This window comes from Thermothielavioides terrestris, chromosome 3 (assembly GCF_000226115.1).
Source record: "Thermothielavioides terrestris NRRL 8126 chromosome 3, complete sequence".
Classification (NCBI taxonomy): domain Eukaryota; kingdom Fungi; phylum Ascomycota; class Sordariomycetes; order Sordariales; family Chaetomiaceae; genus Thermothielavioides; species Thermothielavioides terrestris.
Genome location: NC_016459.1, coordinates 3,880,863 through 3,904,756, shown reverse-complemented (window position 1 = coordinate 3,904,756; position 23,894 = coordinate 3,880,863). Strand labels below are relative to the sequence as shown.

General features: G+C 47.1%; 2 protein-coding genes across 2 annotated transcripts in view; one reads left to right on the top strand and one right to left on the bottom strand.

Annotated features, from left to right (window-relative positions):
- The window catches only part of THITE_2170736 (uncharacterized protein), a 49,073-nt gene that overhangs the window by 5,015 nt on the left and 20,164 nt on the right, over positions 1–23,894 (bottom strand). The gene's annotated exons all lie outside the window — the stretch shown is intronic.
- THITE_128080 (uncharacterized protein) lies at positions 11,013–12,660 on the top strand. Its single transcript, XM_003654866.1, has 2 exons — positions 11,013–11,315; positions 11,374–12,660. Exons 1-2 carry the CDS (start codon positions 11,131–11,133, stop codon positions 12,599–12,601), a joined length of 1,413 nt encoding a protein of 470 aa, XP_003654914.1. The 5' UTR covers positions 11,013–11,130; the 3' UTR covers positions 12,602–12,660.

The window sequence follows — 23,894 nt, the reverse complement described above, 5'->3', positions numbered from 1 at the left end:
AGGACGAGATCCCTCGTAACGCCATTCATGAACTCAAGCCACGCCCGTCCCAAGAATGCAGGATACCCACTCCGTTCAAGTGTCTCACTCTAGGACAAAAGAAAAAATGAAGAAAATGAAAAAGAAATAAATCACCAGCCACGCTCACACCCCGCAAACCGACCACAAAAGAAGAGAAACACCACCAAATCCCACGCCATTTAACCATTCTCACACCCTGCGGAGTATCCCCCCGCCACCTCGCCTAAAAAGACGACGCAGTAAATTTCACCATCTGCTCCTCAATCTGCAGCTGCACATGCCTCGGCAAGCTGCCCAGCGGCGTCCAGTTGGGGAGGTAGTGCGGCCCGCGGTTCATGTACACGCGCGTGCGCTCCGCGGCGGGGTTCCGTGACGCGTTGGGCGGGTAGTACGGCGTGCGCCGCGCCGGGCGCACCATCGCCACGCCACCGCCCGACCCCGTGCCGGTGCTTGTACTGGTGACCGCCCTCCTGAGCAGCAAGTCCCCCGTGTCGGCTGCGTCGATGTCCATCTGGCTTGGGGACGAGGAGGAGGAGGAGGAGGCGGAGCTGGTCGAGGAGATGGAGGAGGTGCTCCGCGAGCGGGGGCGGATGGGCAGGCGGTGGTGGATGCGCTGGGAGAGAGTGGGCCAGCGCGGCCGGGTGGTGGTGGAGGAGGAGAGCGGGGAGCTCCCTGCGGAGGGGAACGTAGGGCCTGGGCTGCTGGCGCTGCTGCTGCTGGTGGTCGGGCTGGGCAGGCTGTTGAGGGAGGAGAGGCTGAGGCTGTGGGTTGGTTGGTGGGGCGTGCTGGGTGGTGATGGCAGGTCGAAGTAGTCGAGCAGGGAGCCGTCCGACGGGGCCAGGGTGGGGAGATGGGTGGCGGTATTCTTGAGGCCTGGACTGTGGGTGTAGACAACGTCTTCCATCATGTCGTCGTCGGTTTTGGAGAGAGACCGGAAGCGGTCCGGCGTGTAGTGCCTGCTCGTGAAAGACGGCATCTTGGCGACCTCGGCTGTGGAGTTTGGTGTTTCCCTGACGCCCGCAAAACAGCGATGCTAGCGCGGGCACTCGATGACTCGAAATGTGACAAGCGAAAGGAAAGCAGCGCAATATTGGGAACGATTCAACTGCCCTGAGGACCTCGAGGTCATCTTGCACGGCGACCTGACTGGTGTCTTCTGTTTTAATGATCCGCGTGTAAGACACCCCGGTCACCGGACCATAGGCCCGGGTTCATTGGCCCGGAGCTCGCACCTTCAAAACACGTTTCGGGCGCTAAAATTAGGGTCACCCGCCAGTTTGGGACGCCGCCTGGGGAGGCCATGCGGCGCCGGACGCTGTCGTCGAATCAGCTGGCGCTGCACGGCCAACGCGCATTTCCCAAACGGCTTCGACGGGGCAAGCCATCCTTATTGTGGCGTAAGCGCTGCTATGTCTTGCAGACTTGCCCAATTTGAATTGCTGAAACTCAACAGCGGCCACCTTCACGGCCATGTTGGCCAGCTCTTGAAGCTGTAAGGGTGCGATGCCGATCATTCTCAGGATCCAGTCGCTGTTGAGCCCGTCACTGTTCGGTTTTCTCAATTCAAGCTACCTGCACGTTCGGCGCTTCTCGTCTTCAGCTTGGCGGCGGCGACATTTGGACGGGTAACGCTGTGTCGATCAGCGCAGTCAAACGTTTCTAGCTGCTTCTTTGCCATGATGTCCCCTAACTAGAAGTATGACGCTCCACCGGCCATTTTCAAAATTGATGTGGACAAGACGGATAGGGCGAAGAGTCGAGAAGCATCGCACCTGTGTGTGCATTAGCCGCGAATGTCTCAGCCCCCCTTGAAGACGCGGTCACTCCACAATCCCTTAGCAAGTCAGGCTGGTGGGATTCCAGGAGCGCCATCCGGCGCTGAAGCAGCTGTACTGGTGGCATCCGGCAGAAGAGGCCGTGAGATGGTGGAGTTTCCCGTGTGACATGAATACAACCTCTCCAAGAGCGGTGTTCGTTGCAACGAGATCCTTCATCCAGTGCGATGCGATCCAGATGGTTACGGAACGTCTTCTACCTCGGGACCTGCTAACTGCAGCTTAGCGAATGCTACAATGCTATCTTACTTTCCTGCTCCTTCTGAATACCATGTGAAGGAATCAGTAGGGTAACCCTCCGACATCTCTCGAGCGACGCGGTCTTCAAGCGGATCCTCGGCCGTGTGTACAGGAGTTCGGAGTGAGGATGAGAGTTTAGCCTAAAACTCTGTTCATTCGTGGATGGCATGCTCAGTAATCCGGCGAGCGACACTCGACGGCGGTCTGACAGTCTGGAACGCCGTGCATATGGACGATACGGCAGACTTGCATGAATTCAAGCTTGTAACCGTCAGGTAATTTCCACTCTCTCTCGCTGTCCTGACAACACGTATTCTACTTATGCCTAGTTGCTCGTCTAGAGCACGGATTCCGTGGTTGTCAACCCCGATACCACAAAAACGGCTTACCTATAGCTTGCCTTCGGCCATGCAGGGAGGCATTTAATGATGGAATGTAATGTGAGAAGTGGACAATCGCATGGAGCGCGCTATAGCGGGGCTTGGAATCCGTTCTTGCGCGATCGCTGAATCTAGATTTACACCTTCACTCTGCCCAGCTTATCTCGTTATTGGGCTCCTGGTATGCGGCCAATGATTCGTACTGCCTCGGCTCGCTTGCCATGATATCTGCACCCCCACCGCCTGGCCCGAGGGCCACGGTGATCCCGCTTCCTCCGCCCTCGCCGGGTTTCATCATTTCATGCCTGTTCCGCAGCCAAACCACACTGACTGGAGGCCCAGCGCAAGCGCGGCGCCCATCCAACTCTCGCCGCAGAGGGCGCCAAAGACATTTAACGTTGAAGAAAAAGATGTTGTTCATTCAGAGCCGCTGTCTCAGTCCACACCGCCTGGGCCGGCCTCATCTGACACCATGCAAGAATCTGCTTACGAGATGAAGCTTGCAAAGACGGTGATGATTGTTCCTGCTGTTTCATCTCCACCGGAAGGTCAGGATACGAAGAAGTGGTAACAAAGCACTGGGCCCGTTGTAGAGTCGCCATCTCCGCCGACACTCCCCCGGCCGGCCGGATCTGACACTCTAGAGGATTCCCCTCACAAGGCAACGCTGGCTGAGGCCGCTGAGAATAATCGTCTAGACGAGATTGATCGAGGACTAACTCCCCATCCACAGTCGCAATCAGCTGCGCCATCACGATCCCGCTTACCTGCATCCCGTTATCCCTGCCCTACTTCGGCCCCTGGTGGGCCGACACCAAGACCCGCGCGGCGGCGTGGTAGACGCAAACACGAGCCAGCATAGCCCGTACGTGGAGAGACGGGAGCGCCTCCCGGTGATGGCACGTCCTGGTTCCTGCCGCAGCACTTGTAGTGGAAGCGGCCGTCGTGGCGGCCATCTGGACGGCGCCGCTGCCGCCGGGCATCAAGGTGGCCGTGACGGCGAGCATCTCGGTAATTGAGAAACAAACAACTGGACGGCGTGGTCCAGTCCCTCAAGTTGATCGAGCGCTCGTGCTGGGGCTGTGCGTCGAGTGGGCCTTGTTGGAACCGCTGCGCAGACTTAGGAAGATAAAGCTATCACGATGCAAGCAATGTATACAACTGGGATCAATCGTGGTGTTGAGGATGTTGTATTATAGGAGAGAGGCTCTTCAGGAGCCTAGTCTTAGGCGGCATTTAGGCATCAAGCTAGTGGATCCTAATCTCGGTAGGCTGGCCCGGAGCCCTGGGCTAGGCCGGTTCTGATATACCCCCCTAGGTCAAGCCTCTAGCTCTAGCCTACTAAAACTAGTAATCTACGAAGCTATTCCCAACGCTATATCCTTCCTAATCCAGTAATTCTATAGTGTTGAGGTCCTTTTATTATCGCTTTAATCTACTAAGCCTTAAGCGCCTACCTATCTTAATCCTATATATTACATTGTAAATTGAACCCTCTATTTAGTTAGAGCCTTCTTTTAGCTCTAGGTTTTTTCCTTCTATATTGTTTAGTAGACGTATATCTTGATAAAGGCCTAGATATCCGCTAGATTAAACATTTTTACGAACTTCCTATAGGGCTCTAGTTCTAGCGCCTTCGTTAGGCTATTAGCTAACATCTAGTTCAAGGGTATATAATCTATATTAACCCTCTTATTCTAAGCTTCTTAGTATAGCTAATAGTTATAAATATCAATATACTTTAGCTTTGTCTATAATATAGGTATCTTAGCATTAATTAGCTAGATTGTCTATTTATTATTGTACTAGATCAATAGGATCTTATTATCTAGATAGATCTCTAGTACCTCTAATAGGCGTTAAAGGAATATACCTTCTTTCACTGCTTATATAAGTACTAACAACTTTACTTCTATAGTCGATATAGTTACTATATCCTATTTACTAGCTCGCTAGACAATTAGCCCTCTAAATAGGATAATAGTATAACCTTATAAGCTTTTATAATCGATACTATTGTTAGCGAAGCTAGTATCGCTAGCTATAATTAGGGTATCTCCTCCTCCTAGCTAAAGGGCCTAGAACCTTGTTCAATAGAGGTATTATAATATTCGATTAGCTATATAATAGTGTTCTAGTCCTAGGTTCTAATTAAACTATATAAGCTTAGAGGCTACAAAGGCAATGTCTAGGCGTATATTAATAGCGGTATATAGGATTAAGCTGATCTTCCTTTGATAGAGCGTAATAGAGCTATAGCTAGCAACATCGTTGTATAGGAGCAATTCGCCCTTAGCTATTAGAGTCTTTGGCTCTCCTTCTTCCTAGGCCAACCTTATAATCTTCTCGATATATACTATCTAGCCAAGCTAGATTAAACGCCTCTTATAGTTGTAATAAATCTCTATACCTAGGAACTATAGAAGGTCATTTCCTTCTATAAGTTTATACTTTTCTTATAGCTAGCTAATCATTTTATTAGCTTAGTATTGATCCTTCTTACAATAGGCGAAAACAATGTTATCTATATAGAAGAAGATAATAATGCCTTTGTTCATTATAATATAAAGCTTTTATAATATAGCCTAGAACCCTAGGTTCCTTAGGGTAGCTATTAGCTCTTATTACTAAAGGAGGGGAGACTTTTATAGGCTATAGAGCGCCTTCTTTAGCTTTAAGATAGTTCCTAGTTTACAATAGCTATATAGCATCTCTATATAAATATCTTTATCGATCTTTATATTAACAAAGGCATTAACTATATTAAATTGCTTTAGTTCTAGGTTAAACCTCGCTATAGTAGCAAGTACTATTCTAAAAGATTATATAGTGAATATAGCTATATAGTTCTCCTTAGCGAACCTCTTCTTTTACTAATTGCTATATACTACTAGCCTCGCTTTATATTTAATAAAGTACCTACTTTTATTAAACTTATAGATATATATTTATATATAATCTAGGATCTATTTGCCTTAGACCTCTTTATTATAGTAGCGAATCTCTTTCTAAGAGCCTATCGCTTTATAGCTTCGGAGATAATCGTATTCAGCTTCTAGGAATAGCTAGCCTAGTAGGTAATCTTTGAGTTTAGAGTACTATCGAGGTATAGGTAGGAGTATCGACTAGTAGATAGATCTAAGCTTACCTTCTTACTATAGGCGATCGACTTCTTTTTAAGAGATCCTTTTAGTACTACTATCTTCCTTTTTAATAGTACCGACTACCTTCTTAGCTTTCTTTTTACTCTTTTAGGCGAGTTCCTCTCTCTCTTCCTCTATATAGAGGACCCTCCTTAAGTGTCTACGTTTAGTAGCTCTAGAGCCCAACGTTTCTACGTTAAAGGTGGCCTCCTATAGCTAGAACGCTCTTTTAGAGGCTCTAGGTAAACGTAAACCTAGGAAGGTAGCTACAATTAAAGCGTTTAGTAGAGTAGGCGAAGGAGTTGGATATTAGAACTCTAGGAAGGTGCCTATAGTATTGCCTTTTATTACAATAGTATCTAATATTTCTTTAGTAGTAGCTAGGCTCTCCTTTAGTTCTTCGAAGGTTATTAAAGGTATATTGAACACCTCTATTATATCCTCTTCCTTAGCTATAGATATAAGATTATTGTTATCTAGCTAATTAGTATTATTAGCGCCTCTAGTATTAAGCTAGTACTTTAGCTCTTCAAGGTCTACCTAGGGGATGTTTTACGTTACTAGCTTTAGATCGCTTAGGTATACCTACTTTTCATCAAAGATTATATTATATATATATACTACTTAGTTGGTAGCAAGGTTCTAAATATAATAGATGTTCAAAGAATCGTATCCTACAAAGTAGCCGATCTAAGCTCTTAGTTAGAACTGTTCAAGGCGCCTTTCTTTCTTCTTAGTAATATCTATTATAACGAATACTTTACAACTATAGACCTTTAAATGCCCTTAGTATAGCTTATACTCTAAGGCTCTTAGGCTATCTCTTTTAGTAAAGAAGGTATAAAAGCGATCTAGTAGCGTTATCCACTTTGTTATCAAGGATAGTATCCTATTATAGAGATATATCGTAGCTCTTATAACTTCTAGCTATAGTTGCCCTAGCAACTATATATCGATAGCTATTGTTCTAGCCTTCTCTTTGATTATACCCCTTAAGCGTTTAGCGCCTCTATTCTATATAGGCGTATTAGGCGCTAAAGGCTCTATCTAGATGCTTTGTCTCTTTGCCTAGGTAGTAATAGTACTCGCCTATATAAATTCGTTGTTATACTCTAGGACCTTGATATATAGCTAATACTACCTTTTAAATAGTATAGCAAGGTGTTTAATAGCTACTAGGATATCTAGCGCTTTATAGTTGTATAGATAGTAGTCCTATATTATATCTAAATAGCGATCTATCGTCAATAGTAGATATTTAAAGCGTTGTTAGCCTTTCTAGAAAGAGTATAGATCTAGGGCGATCCTATCGCCTAGGCTATAGTTCAATGGTCTAGGAATATAATTGGGCCTACGTTTTAACTTACTAAGGCTATAGCCATTATATTTGAACGTTGGTATACCTTTAATACGCTCTCCTTATAAGCAATTGATAAAGTATTCGAAGGCCCTTAGGCCTATATAGCTAAGGCGTAGGTACTAAGTTATAGCATTTGCCACGCTCTCTATATAGCGAGCCTAGTGATCGAGTCTCTTTGTTTAGGTAACAAAGGCTATAGGCGTATAGTCTTTAGGCATATATTCGAAGATATATTGTTAGAGCTTCTTTATAGTATATCTAAGGAACGTATAATCTTAGCGCCTAAGTAAGTAGTTCGATATACTCTCTAGCCTATTGTCCTACTAGATCCCTTGTCGGTTAAGCTACTCTAACGATATAATATTATATACGAAGGTTGGGTAGTAAGCTACGTTATATAGTATAAGGACTATAATGCCCTCGTTGTTCTATAGTTTAATATCTATCTCGCTATATTCTTTAATCTAAATAGGGTATTCGCTTACCTAGATATAGTTATTAGATATAGCTAATTTAAAAGGCCTTTTGAACCTACTTAGATAGTTAGCGATATAAATAGTTAACCTTAAATCTAGGATTACTAAGTTGATTAGAGGGTATCTTTAGCCTACTTAGAATATAGCTAGGATTATAGTGAAGCTCGCTATACATTTGCCTATAGCTCTCTACTACTATGTTCTTACAATGTACTAGTAGCTGAATATCACTATAATATTAGTACCTATATCGAGGGCGTTGCCTATATTAAGGGCAATACCTATTTTAGAGGCGGTACCCTCTTCTTAGATAGTGCTCTCTTTAGGAGCAATGCCCTCTTTAGGGGCGTTGGCATTTGCTATATCTACTTCGAGGACCTTAGGCTCCTTTGTTAGAAGTATAGCTATAGCTCTTTTAGAGTAGTTAGCTAGTTAATACAATAGTAGATCTTCGCCTATATTGCTCTTTACATTATTAGTAAGGCTATTCCTAGACCTCTTTATTTAAAGCCTATTAGCCTCTACTTATAGAGTTGAATTAGCCTTTAAATTAGCCTCTATATAAGCCTTAATGTATTCTCTAGGTTCCTACCTAGGCGGTATACTCTTAGGGTTTAAGTAGTAGTACCGCTTAGTTAGATAGAAGTGATTATAGATATAGCATTTCCTTAATATACTTAAGGACCTTATAGAGGTACTAGGAGCTATAGGCGCACTTAGCTTACATTTAGAGTAGGATTAGCCGATTCTAGCTCCCTCTTTACAACTAGTTTAGCGCTTAGGGCGATCCTCCTAATCTTCTAATTGCTTAAGGTCTTTGTTTTCTTTCTCTCTAGGGCTATATATTAGAAAGGATCCTTTCCCTATATAGTTAGATACCTTCTTAAGGAATAGGTATATACCTTTATAGACTTCTATAGCTATATCTTAAAAGGTTAGCTTCTCGAGGATCTCTATCTTACTTATAGTATAGAGGGAAATAAAGCTTAGGAATAGCTTCTCTAGTATAGCTATCAATTAGTTGAACTATAGGCTAGGATCTTTTACTTTACTTATCTTTTAGAGGGAGGCCTTATCTATTAGGCTCTTCTATTTAATAAGCTACCTCTTAAAATTAGCCTCTTTAATATATATATTCCTAGGGTATTTAAGTATATTAAGATAAATATAAATATACGTTTAAAGCTTAGTTATCGTCTTAATAGTCGGCTAAGTAGTTTTCTTAAGATTATTATACTATATTTAAAGGTCAATATATTTTATAAAGTAGATAGACTAGTAGTTAGCTACTACTATAATAGTTATAAAGGTTAGTATCTAGGTAAAGTAATTAGTCTAACGTTTATAGTCCTTATACTTATAATCTAGATCCTTCTTAACCTATATAATGACAATAGCGATATTATTGTTGAACTACTTCTTCCTCTCGTTGTAGAGCTTCCTTTAATAGTCGTTTAGTACTTCGATACTAGGCTACTTTTATAGACCCTCGTTCTTAGAGAGGGTCTAGGAATCTATATCGTTATCCTAGGCTATAGAGGCAGTGCTAGGCTATTGCTCGCCTATAGCGGACGCTCTTAGATCGGCTAGAGCTCCTATAGCTATAGCCGACGTAGAAGCCCGTAGTTCGACGATATATTCCTAGAGCTTACGTCGGATACGCTTATAGGCGAGATCGTAGGTATTGGCTAGTGTAGGCTTTGGAAGGAGCTTCGCCTTACCTTCGAAATAGTCGAGTAGGTCGAGATACTTAGCCTTATTGACGAACTTATAGTTCTAAGCTACTTAGTTATCTAGGCTAATTAGGATAATGTCGATCTTTGTATTGGCTTTCGAAGATATAGTAGTCGCTACTAAGCGCTATACGTAGAGCTATATACTTAGAGATAGGGCTGGGTTTTTGAGCCAATAAGACTCTTAATTGTTAGAACCGCTACGTAGGCTTAGGAAGATAAAGCTATCACGATGCAAGCAATGTATACAACTGGGATTAATCGTGGTGTTGAGGATGTTGTATTGTAGAAGAGAGGCTCTTCAGGAGCCCAGTCTTGGGCGGCATTTGGGCATCAAGCTGGTGGATCCTAATCTCGGTGGGCCGGCCCGGAGCCCTGGGCCGGGCCGGTTCTGACAGGCCTGCACGACCGCGACGCGGCGGCCCCAGGGCCCTGACGCCTCCACCGGCGAAGACCGTAGCGTGTGGTCAGAGACTTCCAGCGTGCTTGTGGGTTCGAGCTTGGGCTTGAGTTTTGTGGATACTACTAGCGATTGACCTCGTCGGTAGAGTTGGCAGCGCAGGGGGTGTTGTTGGAAACGAGGACATCCCGTCTGTCGCCAGCGAAGGAGGACAAAGCTGACGAGTATCCGTAAGCGATGGGTACGCACTCTAACACGAGACGTCTCCACGCTCCACCGTCTTGGCCCGTCACCGCGGAAATCGACGGCTAATCCCCCTCGCAGCGCAGCGGAACAACAAATGTGTCCATCCCCACGGGGAGAAGTGGGTTCTTCCCCAAACTTCCCCGGGAGTTCCGGTCGGCCGGTCAAGCTATTCGGGAAGGTGTGGACTGTGTATTGCTGCGGTCAGCTTTTTGGCGGGTTCCAGCGCCCGCATAAATGCCGATCGTTCTGCGACTGCACGAGGGAGTGGAGTGTTTGAATCAGGGGATGTAGACCCGCAGGTCCCAGCCGCACCTGCACAGGAGACCTCTGCCATTTTCTGGACTGTTTTCTCGCAGCCAGACACTTTTGAACTCTGACCTACACTAGAAGGAGATAACTGCCTGCATTTGTGGGGCTCAGGGGAAGCAGGTCACCAAGATGGTGGAAGGTAAACAAACGCTTGGTCGGAAAAAGGGGCTGGATGGCGGTGCCCTGCCCTATATGCCTTACGGACGCAGCTCGGCATTCTAAGAGTCATCCATACCTAATTCGGGTGTGTGGTATGAGCTTATGAAATACCAGCGGAGTTCGTTCGGCAAACATGTCGGGATACCCTGGTTGGCTCCTGTGGATCTCGTGGCGCGTGGAACGGCTCTAGAAGGTTGATTGTGACAGATGATCCAGACCTAACAATGTTGGGCCAGCGGCAAGTTGATCCTAAATGTCGCAGCGACAGTTCCTCAGCAAAAACTACTTTGAACGAACAAGAGATCTTATTACGGTGGATTGGCCCCGCCGTCAGCCGGTCATCCGCAACCGTTGTTCTGAACCGCGGATCGGGCGGGTTTGTGTTTCGTAAAAGCTCCACCGCGAGTCCATCTCGGCGAGCAAGCGGACATGGCAGCGAACGAAAATCGAAAATTCTCATGTACCCCAGACGGAACCGCTCCGCCTTGCCACTCCGCGGCTCCACGAACCCCGTTCGTTCCAGGTCCTGTAGAGCTGCCTGGTCCCTGTTCGAAATTTTCTCATCCCTCCGGTCGCGGACGGACGAGCGCGGCGAGAACTGCTGGGATTGGTTCCGTGGGCAGCATGAGACGAACGTGTTCCCGCAATAAATTCGACTCTTCCCCTGGAGAAGGCCTTCCCCGGATTTCTCTCCATCTGATTTAGAAAGCCTCACCCACTACCTTCAGCCTCTGCAAGCTTGCGTCTTAGCGCTAGGCGCAGCAGCAGACTCCAATTTGCCAATCTCAGATAACTTGGACTTCAGGGGCCCACCCGCTGCCAACCTCGATGGCGTCAGACGTCGCAGTTGCCATGGCCGGTCCAGATGCCTTCTCAGAGAAGAAGTTGGACGATACAAAGAACGATGTCGAACCCTTCGGCACCGGTTTCCAACCAGCCACCCCCAGCTATACCCCGGCCGACGAGCTGGAGATCACCTCCGAGGATATCAACTACCACACCCTCACCTGGTGGTATGTTCGCCCAATAAGAAACCGAACCATAGCACTGAAAGCTGACTCTCACTTATAGGCAAGCCGGCGTCGTCCTGATCGCTGAGACGGTGTCGCTGGGTATCCTATCGCTCCCTGCCGTCGTGGCGAACCTCGGACTTGCTCCCGGGATCGTGATCATGGTTTTGATGGGCGTCTTGGCGACTTACTCTGGCCTCGTCATGGGCGAGTTCCGGAAACGGCACCCCTGGGTCCAGAGCTTCGGCGACGCCGGCGAGGCCATGGGCCGGTCCATCGGCATGGGCAAGGTCTTCCAGGAGGTCTTCGGCTGGGCGCAGACCCTCTTCCAAATCTTCGTCATGGGTAGCCACCTCCTGACATGGACCATCTGCCTGAACACCCTGTCCAGCAGCGCCGCGTGCACCATCGTGTGGGGCGTCGTCGGCCTGGCCGTGTTCTGGGTGCTGAACACGCCCCGGACCCTGCGAGCGGCGGGCTACTACTCGTTCGCCTCGTTCGCGTCCATCTTCTCGGCCGTCATGATCACCATGATCGACGTCGGCATCGAGAAGCCCATCGGCACGACGAGCCTGGAGGTGTCGCGCACCATCGGCTTCACCTCGGCCTTCCTGTCCGTCACCAACATCGCGGTCGCCTTCAGCGGCCACTCGTGCTTCTTCAGCGTCATGTCCGAGCTCAAGCAGCCCAACGACTGGCCCAAGGCGCTGATGCTGCTGCAGCTCAGCGACACCGTCCTCTACATCGTCGTCTCGGTCGTCATCTACGTCTACGTCGGCCCCGACGTGCCCTCGCCCGCTCTCTCGGCCGCCGGGTCCGTCGTGGTCAGGAAGGTCATCTGGGGCATCGCCATGCCCACCATCATCATCGCGGGCGTCATCTACGGCCACGTCGCGGCCAAGTACATCTTCGTGCGCGTTTTTGCCGGCACCAAGCACGTCGCCAAGCGCACGACGCGCGGCTTCATTGGCTGGCTTGGCGTCACAGCGGCGATCTGGATCGTGGCGTGGGTGATCGCCCAGTCGATTCCCGTCTTCAGCAACCTGCTCGGTCTCGTGTGCGCGCTATTTGCGAGTTGGTTCTCCTACGGCATCCCCGGAGCGCTGTGGCTGTGGATGTACTACGGCGAGTGGTTCGCGAGTCGCAAGAGGATCATGCAGTTCTTGGCCAACGCTCTGTTGGTGCTGGTGGGACTGGTGCTGTGTGCGCTCGGTTTGTGGTCCTCTGGTGAGGCGATTGCGCAGGACGCTGGCAGGCAGCCGTGGTCTTGCGCGAGCAATGCCGCCTAGACAGATACTGCGTGTTTTGTTGATCTTTTCAATCACAGTCGACATGTTACTTTCTGACCATCCGCTCCGTGCATTCGCCACCGTGCAGCTCCATTGAGAACCCGGGTCTCCCGGGGATGGGAATCCTCGATGAGCGAAGGCGTCTCAGCGGGAGCTAATGCATGCCTCCCGGACTCCAGCCAAGACTCTGTGCCCTTCTTGGCTGCCTCTTTTGGATGGAGGCATCCAGAGTGAGTATGTATGACAGCCCATAACTCCCCAAACGGAGAGCCCGAAGCATGGGATGCGCCGCTGACAGTGTCATAGCCAAGGGAGGTCCCGCACCCGACCTCGTCAGTCCAGAATGTGAAGACAGACTGTTCGGTCTGTCTCGGATTGGCGCTTCCCCTCCCATATCACATTACTCACCCCAGGAGCGTTGAATGGTCTGGTGCCACGACACCCGGATGCTCCCCAAACACCCGGACATGCGTGTGACGGTTTCTCTTCTCGCCCATCCGATGCTGCTGACCCCAATGGATTGTTTTCTGATCCAGCCTTGTTGGTGGAGACACATCCACGAACCTTTCCCAAACTGTTTCTTTCCAGCTGCTCAGGCGCCGATGGTAACCGTCGTGGAGCGGGGCCTTGGCCTTGGGGGCCAGTCTTGGAGAGGCGTTGCAGCCTTGCGGGCATGCGAGCATTACGCACGCACTCACGCCATGATCGAGGTGGCAATGGTCAGGCCCGTACGATGTCATTCACTTGCATCTGGGGGCGATGCTCTCTCAGGAGTCCATGTTCACCTTCCCTCCCGTGTCCCTCGAGAGTTCACCACACTCGTGCTCTCATGACAAGAACGGAATGCAGCCGGCCGAGGATATCCACGATCAATGGCTTCGGTCTCGAGATCGCAGCAGCCCGAGCGCTCGAGCCTACCGCCTTGCTCTCGGCTTCCTCCCCTTACTCGCCTCTAGCTTAGCGCTGTGGGCTCTCCTCCACGCCTGGCATGTCGACCTCTTACCCAGCTATCTCCGCCACCACTACGCTTCCCCAGACACACCCTCTCCCGTGACAACATGCGGCACCTCGCCATCCGAAGCACGGTCTCGCGGCTGTCGCTTCGACGTCCTCAGCTTCGCCTGGCAAGCGCCCGAGTGCTTCGACGAGGAGATCCTGGACGAGTTCGTGCGCTACAACGACTGGAAGTTCTACACGCAGCCCGACAACAGAAATACCTCCGCGACGGTGGACCTTGCTACCGCCATGGAAGGCGAGCGGACGCTCTACGTCGATTGGGAGTACCACGTCGTCCATTGTACCTTTGCGTGGCGGCAGCTGCACCGGGCGTATGCGCTGCGCGGATACGTCGACAGTCACTTGGATAGCTACAAGCATACAGTGCATTGTCAGTGGGCGCTGCTGCAGAGGGAGAAGCCGTTGGATAGTGTGACGGTTGTGGCTGCGCTGAAGTATCCTGCTTGTAGGAGGATAGGAGAGGGAAAGCGATGACCATGGACCTTGATTGTCTGACGCTTAGCCTTGAATATCCGCAACCATGGTCTCATTGACATTGGGAAATCAGGATGCCAACATGTTTCGTATTGCAGTCGTTTTTGGATCCATGCTGTCTGTTCCTATATCACTCAGAGTTTCCCGGCAGTCCGTTCACCGGCTTGAGATTCTCATCCAGCAGCCCAAAGGTAGGATGACTGAGGATCCTGTCCTGCAAAAGAAACGAGTGATTTCCGGTCCAGTCGTACAGCCACTTCCAATCCACGCACTTCCTCTCCGCCTCCGAATCCGGGATGGGTGCGGGCCTCGTGCGGTCCCAGTGGAACGTCCTCATGGAAGTGTCACCGTGGCAGAGGACTGATTCCAGCAGACTCGCGATGCAGTGCCCTGTGCCATGTGTTAAAGTTTTTCCTCATCTCCCTTCTCGAATATCCGTGACTCACGATAATGGCCCATGAGAAACTTGTCCTGTGCTTGCTCCTCCCACGTCTTGTTGGCGTAGTACTCGGGGTAGAGGAACCAGCGGAATCGCATCTTCACGGGGCGCTCAGCCACTGCTCGTCGTAACATCGGACGACGCGGTGGAATCACATACCAGACAATGCAGTTCGTGATACACGGTCAGCGTAACGTAGTAGTCACCGGATCCATCAGCCACGCGGACCGACGGGCGATTGGGCATGGTGGCTTCGTAGCGTTCCGCCGGAACTCGGGTGTTGAATGCTGCACAACCCGCGTCAGCTTTTTCTGCAATCGTTCTTTTGGCTGCCACGTCGTTTCATTGAGCACCTACGTCTGAGCAGAGCAAACCATGCCTCGTCGACCTCGGCGCTGGGCTCGCCGTAGACAAGCTGATGGAGCCATGGTTCTCCGACTTGCCCGGTTTGTTTGATCACGTACTGCTTCTCATCGGGGTGCGGAACTGGTGACCGTCAGCTAGACGAAGACCGATAGTGTCAAGCTCTCGCACACTTACAACTCGAAGCCGGAGCTGCAACGTCGCGATCATGGTGATGTTGTAAGGCAGCCTTGGTGACCCAACTGACGGCGAGAGTGTAAAGAACAAGAGCTGCCGTCGCGAGAAGAGATGTTCGGAGGCTCTGGTTCCAGCAGTTGCTCTGGAAGATGTCGTTCTTCTCAGTCAGCGACGGTGCATCCTCGTCGCCTTCCTCTGGATTGGGAGGTGGTATGATGGAGTATCTCGGGCTCATCGTGACTGTCGACCTAGCTTCTGAGATCAACCACATGGAACGATTACGAACAGAAAGGTGTTAGAAGGGGTCCAGCTGTGGAAAGCACGGGGATGTGATGGGCAAGCAATAGGCCGCAGGATCGTTTGACAAGCCCGTGACGGTGCCGCAGGCGTACTCTCCTGTATGATGTCCCTTTTGTCCACAGCCACCGCCACCACTACTTCCTGCCTCTGTTGGCGGCACGACAGTGCTCGACACTGGCGTGGGGGTGTTTGCCCATGATCAGTTTTCATCTTGTCCTCACATCAGTCTCGTCGAGCCCGAACTGAACGCCGAGGTTTTCCTTGACAAATCAAAATGCTGGACATGCCACGGTCAGTCTCATCATGTGCGCCTGATTTCAGCAGGGAACCAACACGCATAGAAGGCACCCAATCAAGTCCCAACGATATTGGTCATTACCTGAGAGGACAATTGCCCGGAAACCAATTGCCCGGCAGCCTTGTGCTCATCGACGTAGTGAAGGAATCGTACTGTGGTAAGCGCTAACTCGGTCCGATGCTGCCTCGGTCAGATGCTTGATCAGTCAGATACTGGCTCGGCCCGATGCTGGCATGGTCGCTCTCCGGCCGTGTCACAAGTTTGCAATCCAATCGTGGCCATGACTTCCCTACTATGCTGCAACCGCTGGGTCGTGTGATATGTCTCCAACCTCAGAGAGTGGCGTGAGGTGGGCCGGAGGTTGTTTGACCTTCCGAGCCTGATGACGACGGACGCGCAAGGCTGCGGCGATCACACACCAGCAGTGGCCCACTGTATGGCACACCCAGGACCACTGGTACACTTCTCAAGGCTCATCAGCATGGACGGTGGTACCAAAAGTTGTTAAATACCTCAGACCTCTTCCGGGATGCTGCCCAGGTCAACACCCATCATCTGGTTGAACTGTCTTTGAACGACGATAACAAACGCTGCTGACACTCGCCCGACTTCAGCAAAGACCAACCAACCTTCCTGTCATCATGTTCCTCAACAACTGTGTTGTCGCTGCCCTCGCGGCTTGTGCCTCGGTGGTGCTGGCTCTGCCCCGCCCTGATGCGTTCGAACTCTCGCTCCCGGGAGGTGAGGACCACGGCTGGGAGTATAAGAGGGGGGTGGCCGAAACATTCGTTTGCAAGCGGGGCAATGAGTATGTATCCTTTATTTCTTTCAGTTCCATTCTTCAGGCAAGTGATGCTGAGCTTCATGACTAGCGAGTCGCTCACCTGCCTCCGCAAAAAGGAGGTGGTGGGCGAGGTGGGGGACCAGTCCAAAACGGCCTCGAAGCTGTAAACTGCCCCATGTGGAGGGAATGAACCGGCGCGGCATTCATGGCGCTGAGCTTTCCTGGTGCCTGCTTGGTTCGGGTTCGGTTGTCAGGACGTGCTTGATGAACTTGGTCTCTCGGGGACGGTGAGGCATACTCGCGAGGAAGTTGATGACTGTGCGGAAGGGATCCGCAGCCTTTCATTTAATACTGCAGCTTTGTTTGCTAGAAGCAGTCTGCGCAAGACCTATCGCAAGTTCGAAACAACGCGGTTGAATCTTCTGAAGCTTCTTCGCCATGCGTTAATCCAACGGTACAGCGGAAGCCGCCACATGGCGCTCCCAGGAAAACTAGGTACATTAGAGGGACAGCGGATCTCTTCCTGACCATGGCATTGGCTGGCTTAGAGAAGCAACCAGTGGAGAACGGAAAGGAGCGGAGGTCGCTCGCGTTCTCTTCACCCGGGGAAAACCGACGAGTGGTCCGATGTCCCTTCAGAAGCCCGTTACCCAGCTCCAAGTAGCGTTACAACTGACAGCATATTGGGACTGTAGCCCCCCGAACCGGGGGACTGTATCACATGACCCCGCCCCACTTCTTTCCCAATTCGCCTACCGCACTTTGGATCCATCCGCCCACCACACTCTGTTCAATCCGCCTACTACACTCTGGCTCTCTGGATCTCTCTAGCGCTAGCTAAATCGCTTAAAAATGCAATAAAATCCAGAGAGCCGAATCTTGTTTTTTTCTGACTAAGTATTCTGACCAAGTAAACGATAGTTCGAGCCATTAAACCGTCGATCTAAGCCGCAACACAGTCAACTATATATAAGAGCCGCCTAGTACACCCTCTGTCACACACAACTGTGGCAAGGGCACCCATAACCGCACCGCGGTCAGGGGTGACGAGCGTTCCCTTTAAAAAGGGAACCTCGCCCGCAACCCCTTCGTAGAATAGCAGACTGCATCAATATACTTTTGTGATATATACTAGTGTTCAAGAGTACCGCCTTATCAGCTAACGAGGCTAAGAGACATTGATCTTTCTTATCCTTACACGTTTACCGCCAGATAGTTACCGAGCACCATCTGCATATAACACCCTCCTAGCCTTTTACTATACCTTTGTAACTAATAGCCATTTACTAGGTATAGCTATAGCTAGCCTAGGTGTTCCTAGGTACGATAATAGCGACAACGAACCCCCTAAATCTTCTATTACGCTACTCTCGAACCTACCGCCGAACTATAAGCTCCTTAACTACTATTATGACTCTCTTGACGAGCTAATCGACGATCTCTACAAATAGGGCGTAGAGGCTCTCTTTAACATTCGTAAGGCTCAAAGTAGTAACTTTATTAAGGGTTTTAAGGCTACAAAGGTCGACTTCTATTATATTAGAGACAAAATATAGCCTTCGAAGGCCTTTACCTACTAAAAGGCGTTAACAACGAAGACCAACTATATATAGCAAAGCACTGCTAAAGCGTTGGTGAATAATGATCGGAAGTAGACGTTCAAGCTTTAAGAAGACTATAAGACTTACAACTATCCTTCTATTAAAGGCTACAAAGATATCTCTAGCCTATAGAAGTTCAAACTCGAATATAAGGCCTTTATTGCCTCTTTCCTCCTTCGACCTACTATTACTACCTACTAGCTCGCTAAAGCTCTTCGATAGTAGTTCTTTAGTATCTTATTTACTAGAACGTAGCTTAAGAATACTCAACAACGGTTATAGAAGGCTATAGATAATAGCTATACGCTATTCTAAAGAACAATAAAGCTTCTTAACGATTAGGGCATCCTTTATAGAGTTCTATAGTTAGAGTTAGACCCTAATAAGCTAGAAGGCTTAGTATAGACAACCGACTTTTATAAGGAGCAGTAGGCTTTAAACCTATAGGTTTAGATATACGACAATACTTATAAAACAAACAATAAGGGCTTAGCATTCTTCTAAGTTATTAGCATTGGTAGCCTAGGCAAGATCTTTAGTTGCGCCTTTGGCTTGATCAATAACAAGCGCTAGGAAAGCTTTGACTAGCTTATAGACTAAGTCAACGCCCTACGCTAGGAGGTCAACGCTAGTCCTCTTTTAGTAACGATTACCGACTTCGACACTATATTAAGGAAGACCGTTGCCTATGTCTACCTAGATACGAAGCTATAGCTCTATATCTTCTGTTGAGATTGGGTTATTCTAGAAGCTTTTGCGGCACTATAGCTTAGAACTGGGCAAGAGAACTTAGAAGGGCTTATAGGGCCTAATAGGCCTATAGCCTTCTATAGTGGCAGTGCAGCACAGGCTAGAAAAGGACTAATATATGCTTACGTTGCATTGAATAGCTTTGTATTCCACTATTGAGCGGGCATCTCCTCTCCCGCTTATATACCCACCGGCCTAGGTGCAGTGTTCTACACGAGCTAGCGGGCTATAGGGCGGATTTCCTACACCCGTAAAACTCATTTAGCTAGGTTTTCCAAAAAATCGGCTCGCAAGCTCGCGAACTAGCTCTAACCAATCACTGGTCCCACTGCCTCTACTGCCCTACCTACTGTAACCCTATATTTAAAGGCCTTACTAACCCTAACCCTAAATAGTATATATATAGATATATAGTCCTTTAACTAAGGTATCGATATATATAAGCTAGTCCTATTTTGGTAAAGGTTTAGCTAAGATATAGCTGTTCAAATATAGTAGATACAGGGTAGGTAGGAGGTGTAGGGTAGGTCGTGTGGGAGAGGTGCAGGGTAGGTCGGTTGGGAGACAGTGTAGGGTAGGTCCCTTGGGAGACAACCACTACTGCGCCGGAGATGCAAGGTAGGTAGCTCGGGGTAACTACTTTACTACAACCACCACTATAGCAGTTCTCCAATACTATTTACATAGCCTACTTGCTATAGTAGGTTTAACATCTTCTATATTAATAAGAACGTTGTCCTATAAATCAAATGTAAGTAAGATAAGTAAGTGGCTACTATAGTAGCTATAGTAGCCAACGTAGGCAACGTAGAAGCTAACAACGACTTCGACAACGATAACAATAGAGTTGTTAAAAGGATTAACCGAATAGCGGCTTATAACGAGGAGGTTAGCCTAGTCCTAGAGACTATTGAGTATTTATACGCTAGCTTATACAAGCTATAGATTTATATACTATATACTAGTACTGTTAAGAACTTCAATCTTATATAGGAAAAGCTCTAAGCCTTCTTTTCTACCTAGATAGCTATTATCCAGTATATCGAGGAGACTTATCTTCCTATTATTTAAGACTAGGCTACTTGCTATACTAACTATAACCTCAACTTTGGCCACTATATAATATTGCTAGTTGAATTAGCAAATAGATACTTTAAAAGCTTCCTCGTTAAAGGAAGTAGCACTGTTAAGCAAGTGGTTGAACAGTCGTTCAAAATAGTTAAGATAATAAAGGAAGCTATTTAGAAAGCTCGTCAACACTAGAAAAACTATCTTCGACGTAATTTCTTAGGCAAAGCTTAGCTTAGCGATACTCCCCTCCTAATTTTACACTAGGCGTTGGACCTAGTTAGCTAGGAGTATTACTATATACTAGGCGCATTGCCGTCGGACAAGGAGCTAGACTAGCCACCTCTTACGCCCTATACTCACCAGTTTACTATGCAGTTCGGTATAGTATATCGATATAAGCTTCTTTAGCGACATTAGGATAGCGATCTTAGGCTTTAGAAGGCGGATTTCCATCTATACTAGTAGCTAGATAGATCTTTAGCGGATAAGGATAAGTATCTACGGTTCTATAAGTTTAACTATATTAAACAGTTGTATAGCCGACCACGGTATACCTAGCTATTGGCCTTAGACCCTAGGGCGCTACAGTCAATAGCATCTATCGCTATAGGCTTACTCCTATTATAGCTAACAGGATTATAGCCGTCGATACGCTAGAACCTATCTTAATGGGAAGGCATCGACCTAAGCAAATTAGATCGCAATAAGATTATTCCCAATAGCCAACCGGTGACCTAGGGACTTACGTAGGCACCCGCATAGCTAGGAACATAGGCGGGCACGCAGTTGGGCACGCTATTAGAAACATAGAAGGGTACGCAAGAGGGCACGTAGGTGGGCACGCAGTTGGGCACGCCATTGGGAATATAGGAGGGTACGTAGGAGGGTACGTAGGCGGGCACGCAGGCGGGCACACAGGCGGCCAGAGGCAGGTCGGCCAGAGGCAGGGCGGGTAGAGGCAGGGCGGGCAGTAATGCGGCTTAGTCAGTAGCTACTTGCTTAGTTAGAAAAAAATAAAATTGTGCACTCTCGATTTTATTGCATTTTTGAGCGATTTAGCTAGCGCTAGAGAGATCTAGAGAGCTAGAGTGTGGTAGGCAGATTGAATAGAGTGTTGTATACAGATGAGTATAGCAGCCAGATTGGGAAAGAAGTGGGGCGGGGTCATGTGATACAGTCCCCCGGTTCAGGGGGCTACAGTCCTAATATGCTATCTCTTACAACTAGCTCAACTCGCACTAGATGATACTCTCGACGCCGTTCAGGACTATGAAAATCTAGGTAAGCCACAGTTTTTTCTGGTCCTATATCAGGCTGAGCCATTCCGGCTCGGTGCGCTCGCTCGAGCTCGGCATCGTCAACATGAAAATGTCAAGCGCCGTGACCTCCCATTGTACCCTCAGCGGTGGGATAACGTTCCTGTTCATCAATAGGCCTAAGTACCTGGGTTCCGTGGCCTCCTTAACCTACGCTAGGATCTTGACGTACTCTGCGTCGGGCCAGTTGTGCAGGACTGATTGTATGAAGTATGCGTGGGCCCCTATCGTTTCACTCGCAGTCAGTCGCCAACCTCGCCAAAAAGCTAGTTATCATAGGGATAGGCATGGGAACCTAGGCATGGCCTACCCTTGACTGACTGCTCTGAGGAAAAGTCGTACACCGTCTTCTCGATCCGCCTCGCGGTAGGTCATCGCTGTCTAGAAAGGTTTACGCTTAGGTCAAAAACTGACACGCTATAGCGAGCTGCGAGGTGTAGATACAACGGTAGGATCGTAGTAGAGCATTGGAATATAAAGAGAGTATGTTGTTCTAGTATAAAGGAAAGCTAAGGACTGAATAGAGTGTAGTATATATATATCTAGGAGTAGAGAAACTATAGCTAGTGCGTTCTACTAAGCTCTAGGCCCCTTACCTTTGATGTAACACACCCCTTAGTTGTTTAATAAAGCGCCTAAGTATACGTAGTTGAAGAACTATAAAACTAGAATATAGGAAATCTTCGCGAATAGTAGATTATATAGGAGTAGGTTATATAAGGCTATAAGAAATTCTAAAGCGCAGTTCTAGCTAATTAGAGCACCTAGATCTAGAGGGAGGTATAAATTCCTATCTATAGGAGCTTAAGCTTCCTTTTTCCTATATATATCCTTTTGTTTATATATATAGTAGCTACTACTACTATTACTATTCCTAGCTCCCTAGAGCGTATAAAACTATTATACCTCTATACTTTGATATCTTCTTTAACGAATCGCCTATACCTTCGTCTACTCTTTCAAAGGAGGGTAATAACGCTAAAGAGCTTATAGTAGAGCCTATTACCTTATATACTACTTCTAAAGAGCCTGCTACGCCTTTTTCCAATTAGCGTTGTAGTCCCTTAGTCGAGTAAATTATATACTTTTCCTTCTAGCTTACTGCTATATTGCCCTAATATACCCCCTAGTTACGCCCTATAAATGACTATAGAGCGTAAGATCCTATACCTAGGTTATATATACACTACTTTCGTAGGCTTCTACAATAGAACCTACTACAACTATAATAGCTATAATATACATTGCTAGCATTATAAACGCTTTAACTATAACTATAAGCCGATTCTATCTACTACTATAGAGAAGGTATAAGCTTTAACTATAGCTATTAACAACTTCGACTAGAAGGTAAGTCCTAATTATCTGCTACTTTATAACCTTCTTTTAATAGCTAAGTAGGCTATAAAGAAGATTCGCCCTATACTTTATACGCTCTTAAACGATCCCTAGAAGGTTAAGGAAAAGAGAGAGTAGTAGAATATAGAGATAGTAGAACTAGAGGAGTAATAGCCTTAGTAGTAGGTATAGGTATAGAAATAGGTATAGGAGGCTCCTATAGTTGTCTAGGGTAGAGCCTTAAATAACCCTCTTAGTTTTATACCTATAGCGTTAAGAAAAAGTAAAGTGTAGAAGGTACTCTCTAAATAAATAGAGAGCAATAAACTAGTTAATAATTAGGAGCTAGAGCAAATTATTATATATATAATAGAGCTAGTAGAGCGATTAGAGATATAAGCTAAGATCCTTTAACTTTAAAGAAAGGTAGCAATAATAGAGCTTATTAATCGCTAAAATATATAAAGCTAGAGTATAGAACAGTAGTAGTAGATAGTCCTTAAAAAGAAGATAGTTGACTCCTCTACTCTTTTTTTATCTAATATATATCTTAAAGGTTTAATAGAGTATAGAAGTATTTAAACTTCTACCTTAAGAGCTACTTCGTTAAACCGTCTATAGGCATCTATACTATAGAAAAGTAGAGTATATTAAACTACTTATTCTAATACTCCTAACAAAGCTATATATTATAAATATCTATATAGCGTAGACGAGTATTAATCCTTATATACTTTTCTACTATAAGGCGAATCGTCTACAAGTTGTTATAGAAGATCTTCTAGAGCTCTTTAGTCTCGAATATAAAGTCTTTAAATAAGCGCTTTAAAGCAATTGTCTTAGCTATAGTAAACGATAGAGCTTTTAACTCTACTTTAGTAGAAGATATAGTAATAGTATTTTACTATATAGCCTTCTAGGAGATTAATTCGCTAAAGAGTATTATAATATAGCTCTATAAAGAGCATTGTATATCGAGATCGTTAGCGTATAATATATTGGACGTAATCTAAAGTACCTAGTAAACGACCCTACCCCTATACTATATACTAAGGAAGTATATAGTATATAGGTACTAGATAACTCGTTTTATCGCTTTGATATACTCTAGTCCTAGATTCGTTAGGAACTAAGAGAGCTTTATAGCTATAAATACAATATTAGGCTAGATTATAACTATAGAGTAGAGAATCGAGCTTATAAGCTTTTAGTATAGTTTGACCTATTTAGAGGTCGCCTCTCTTTTAAATTTATAAAGCTCTTTAGCAAAGAGAGGAATAGCTAAAGCGCTTATAATATTAGAGAGACTATACTTCTTTGTAATCTTCTTAATATACTAGTTGTATATAAGCTAGATTTTATATA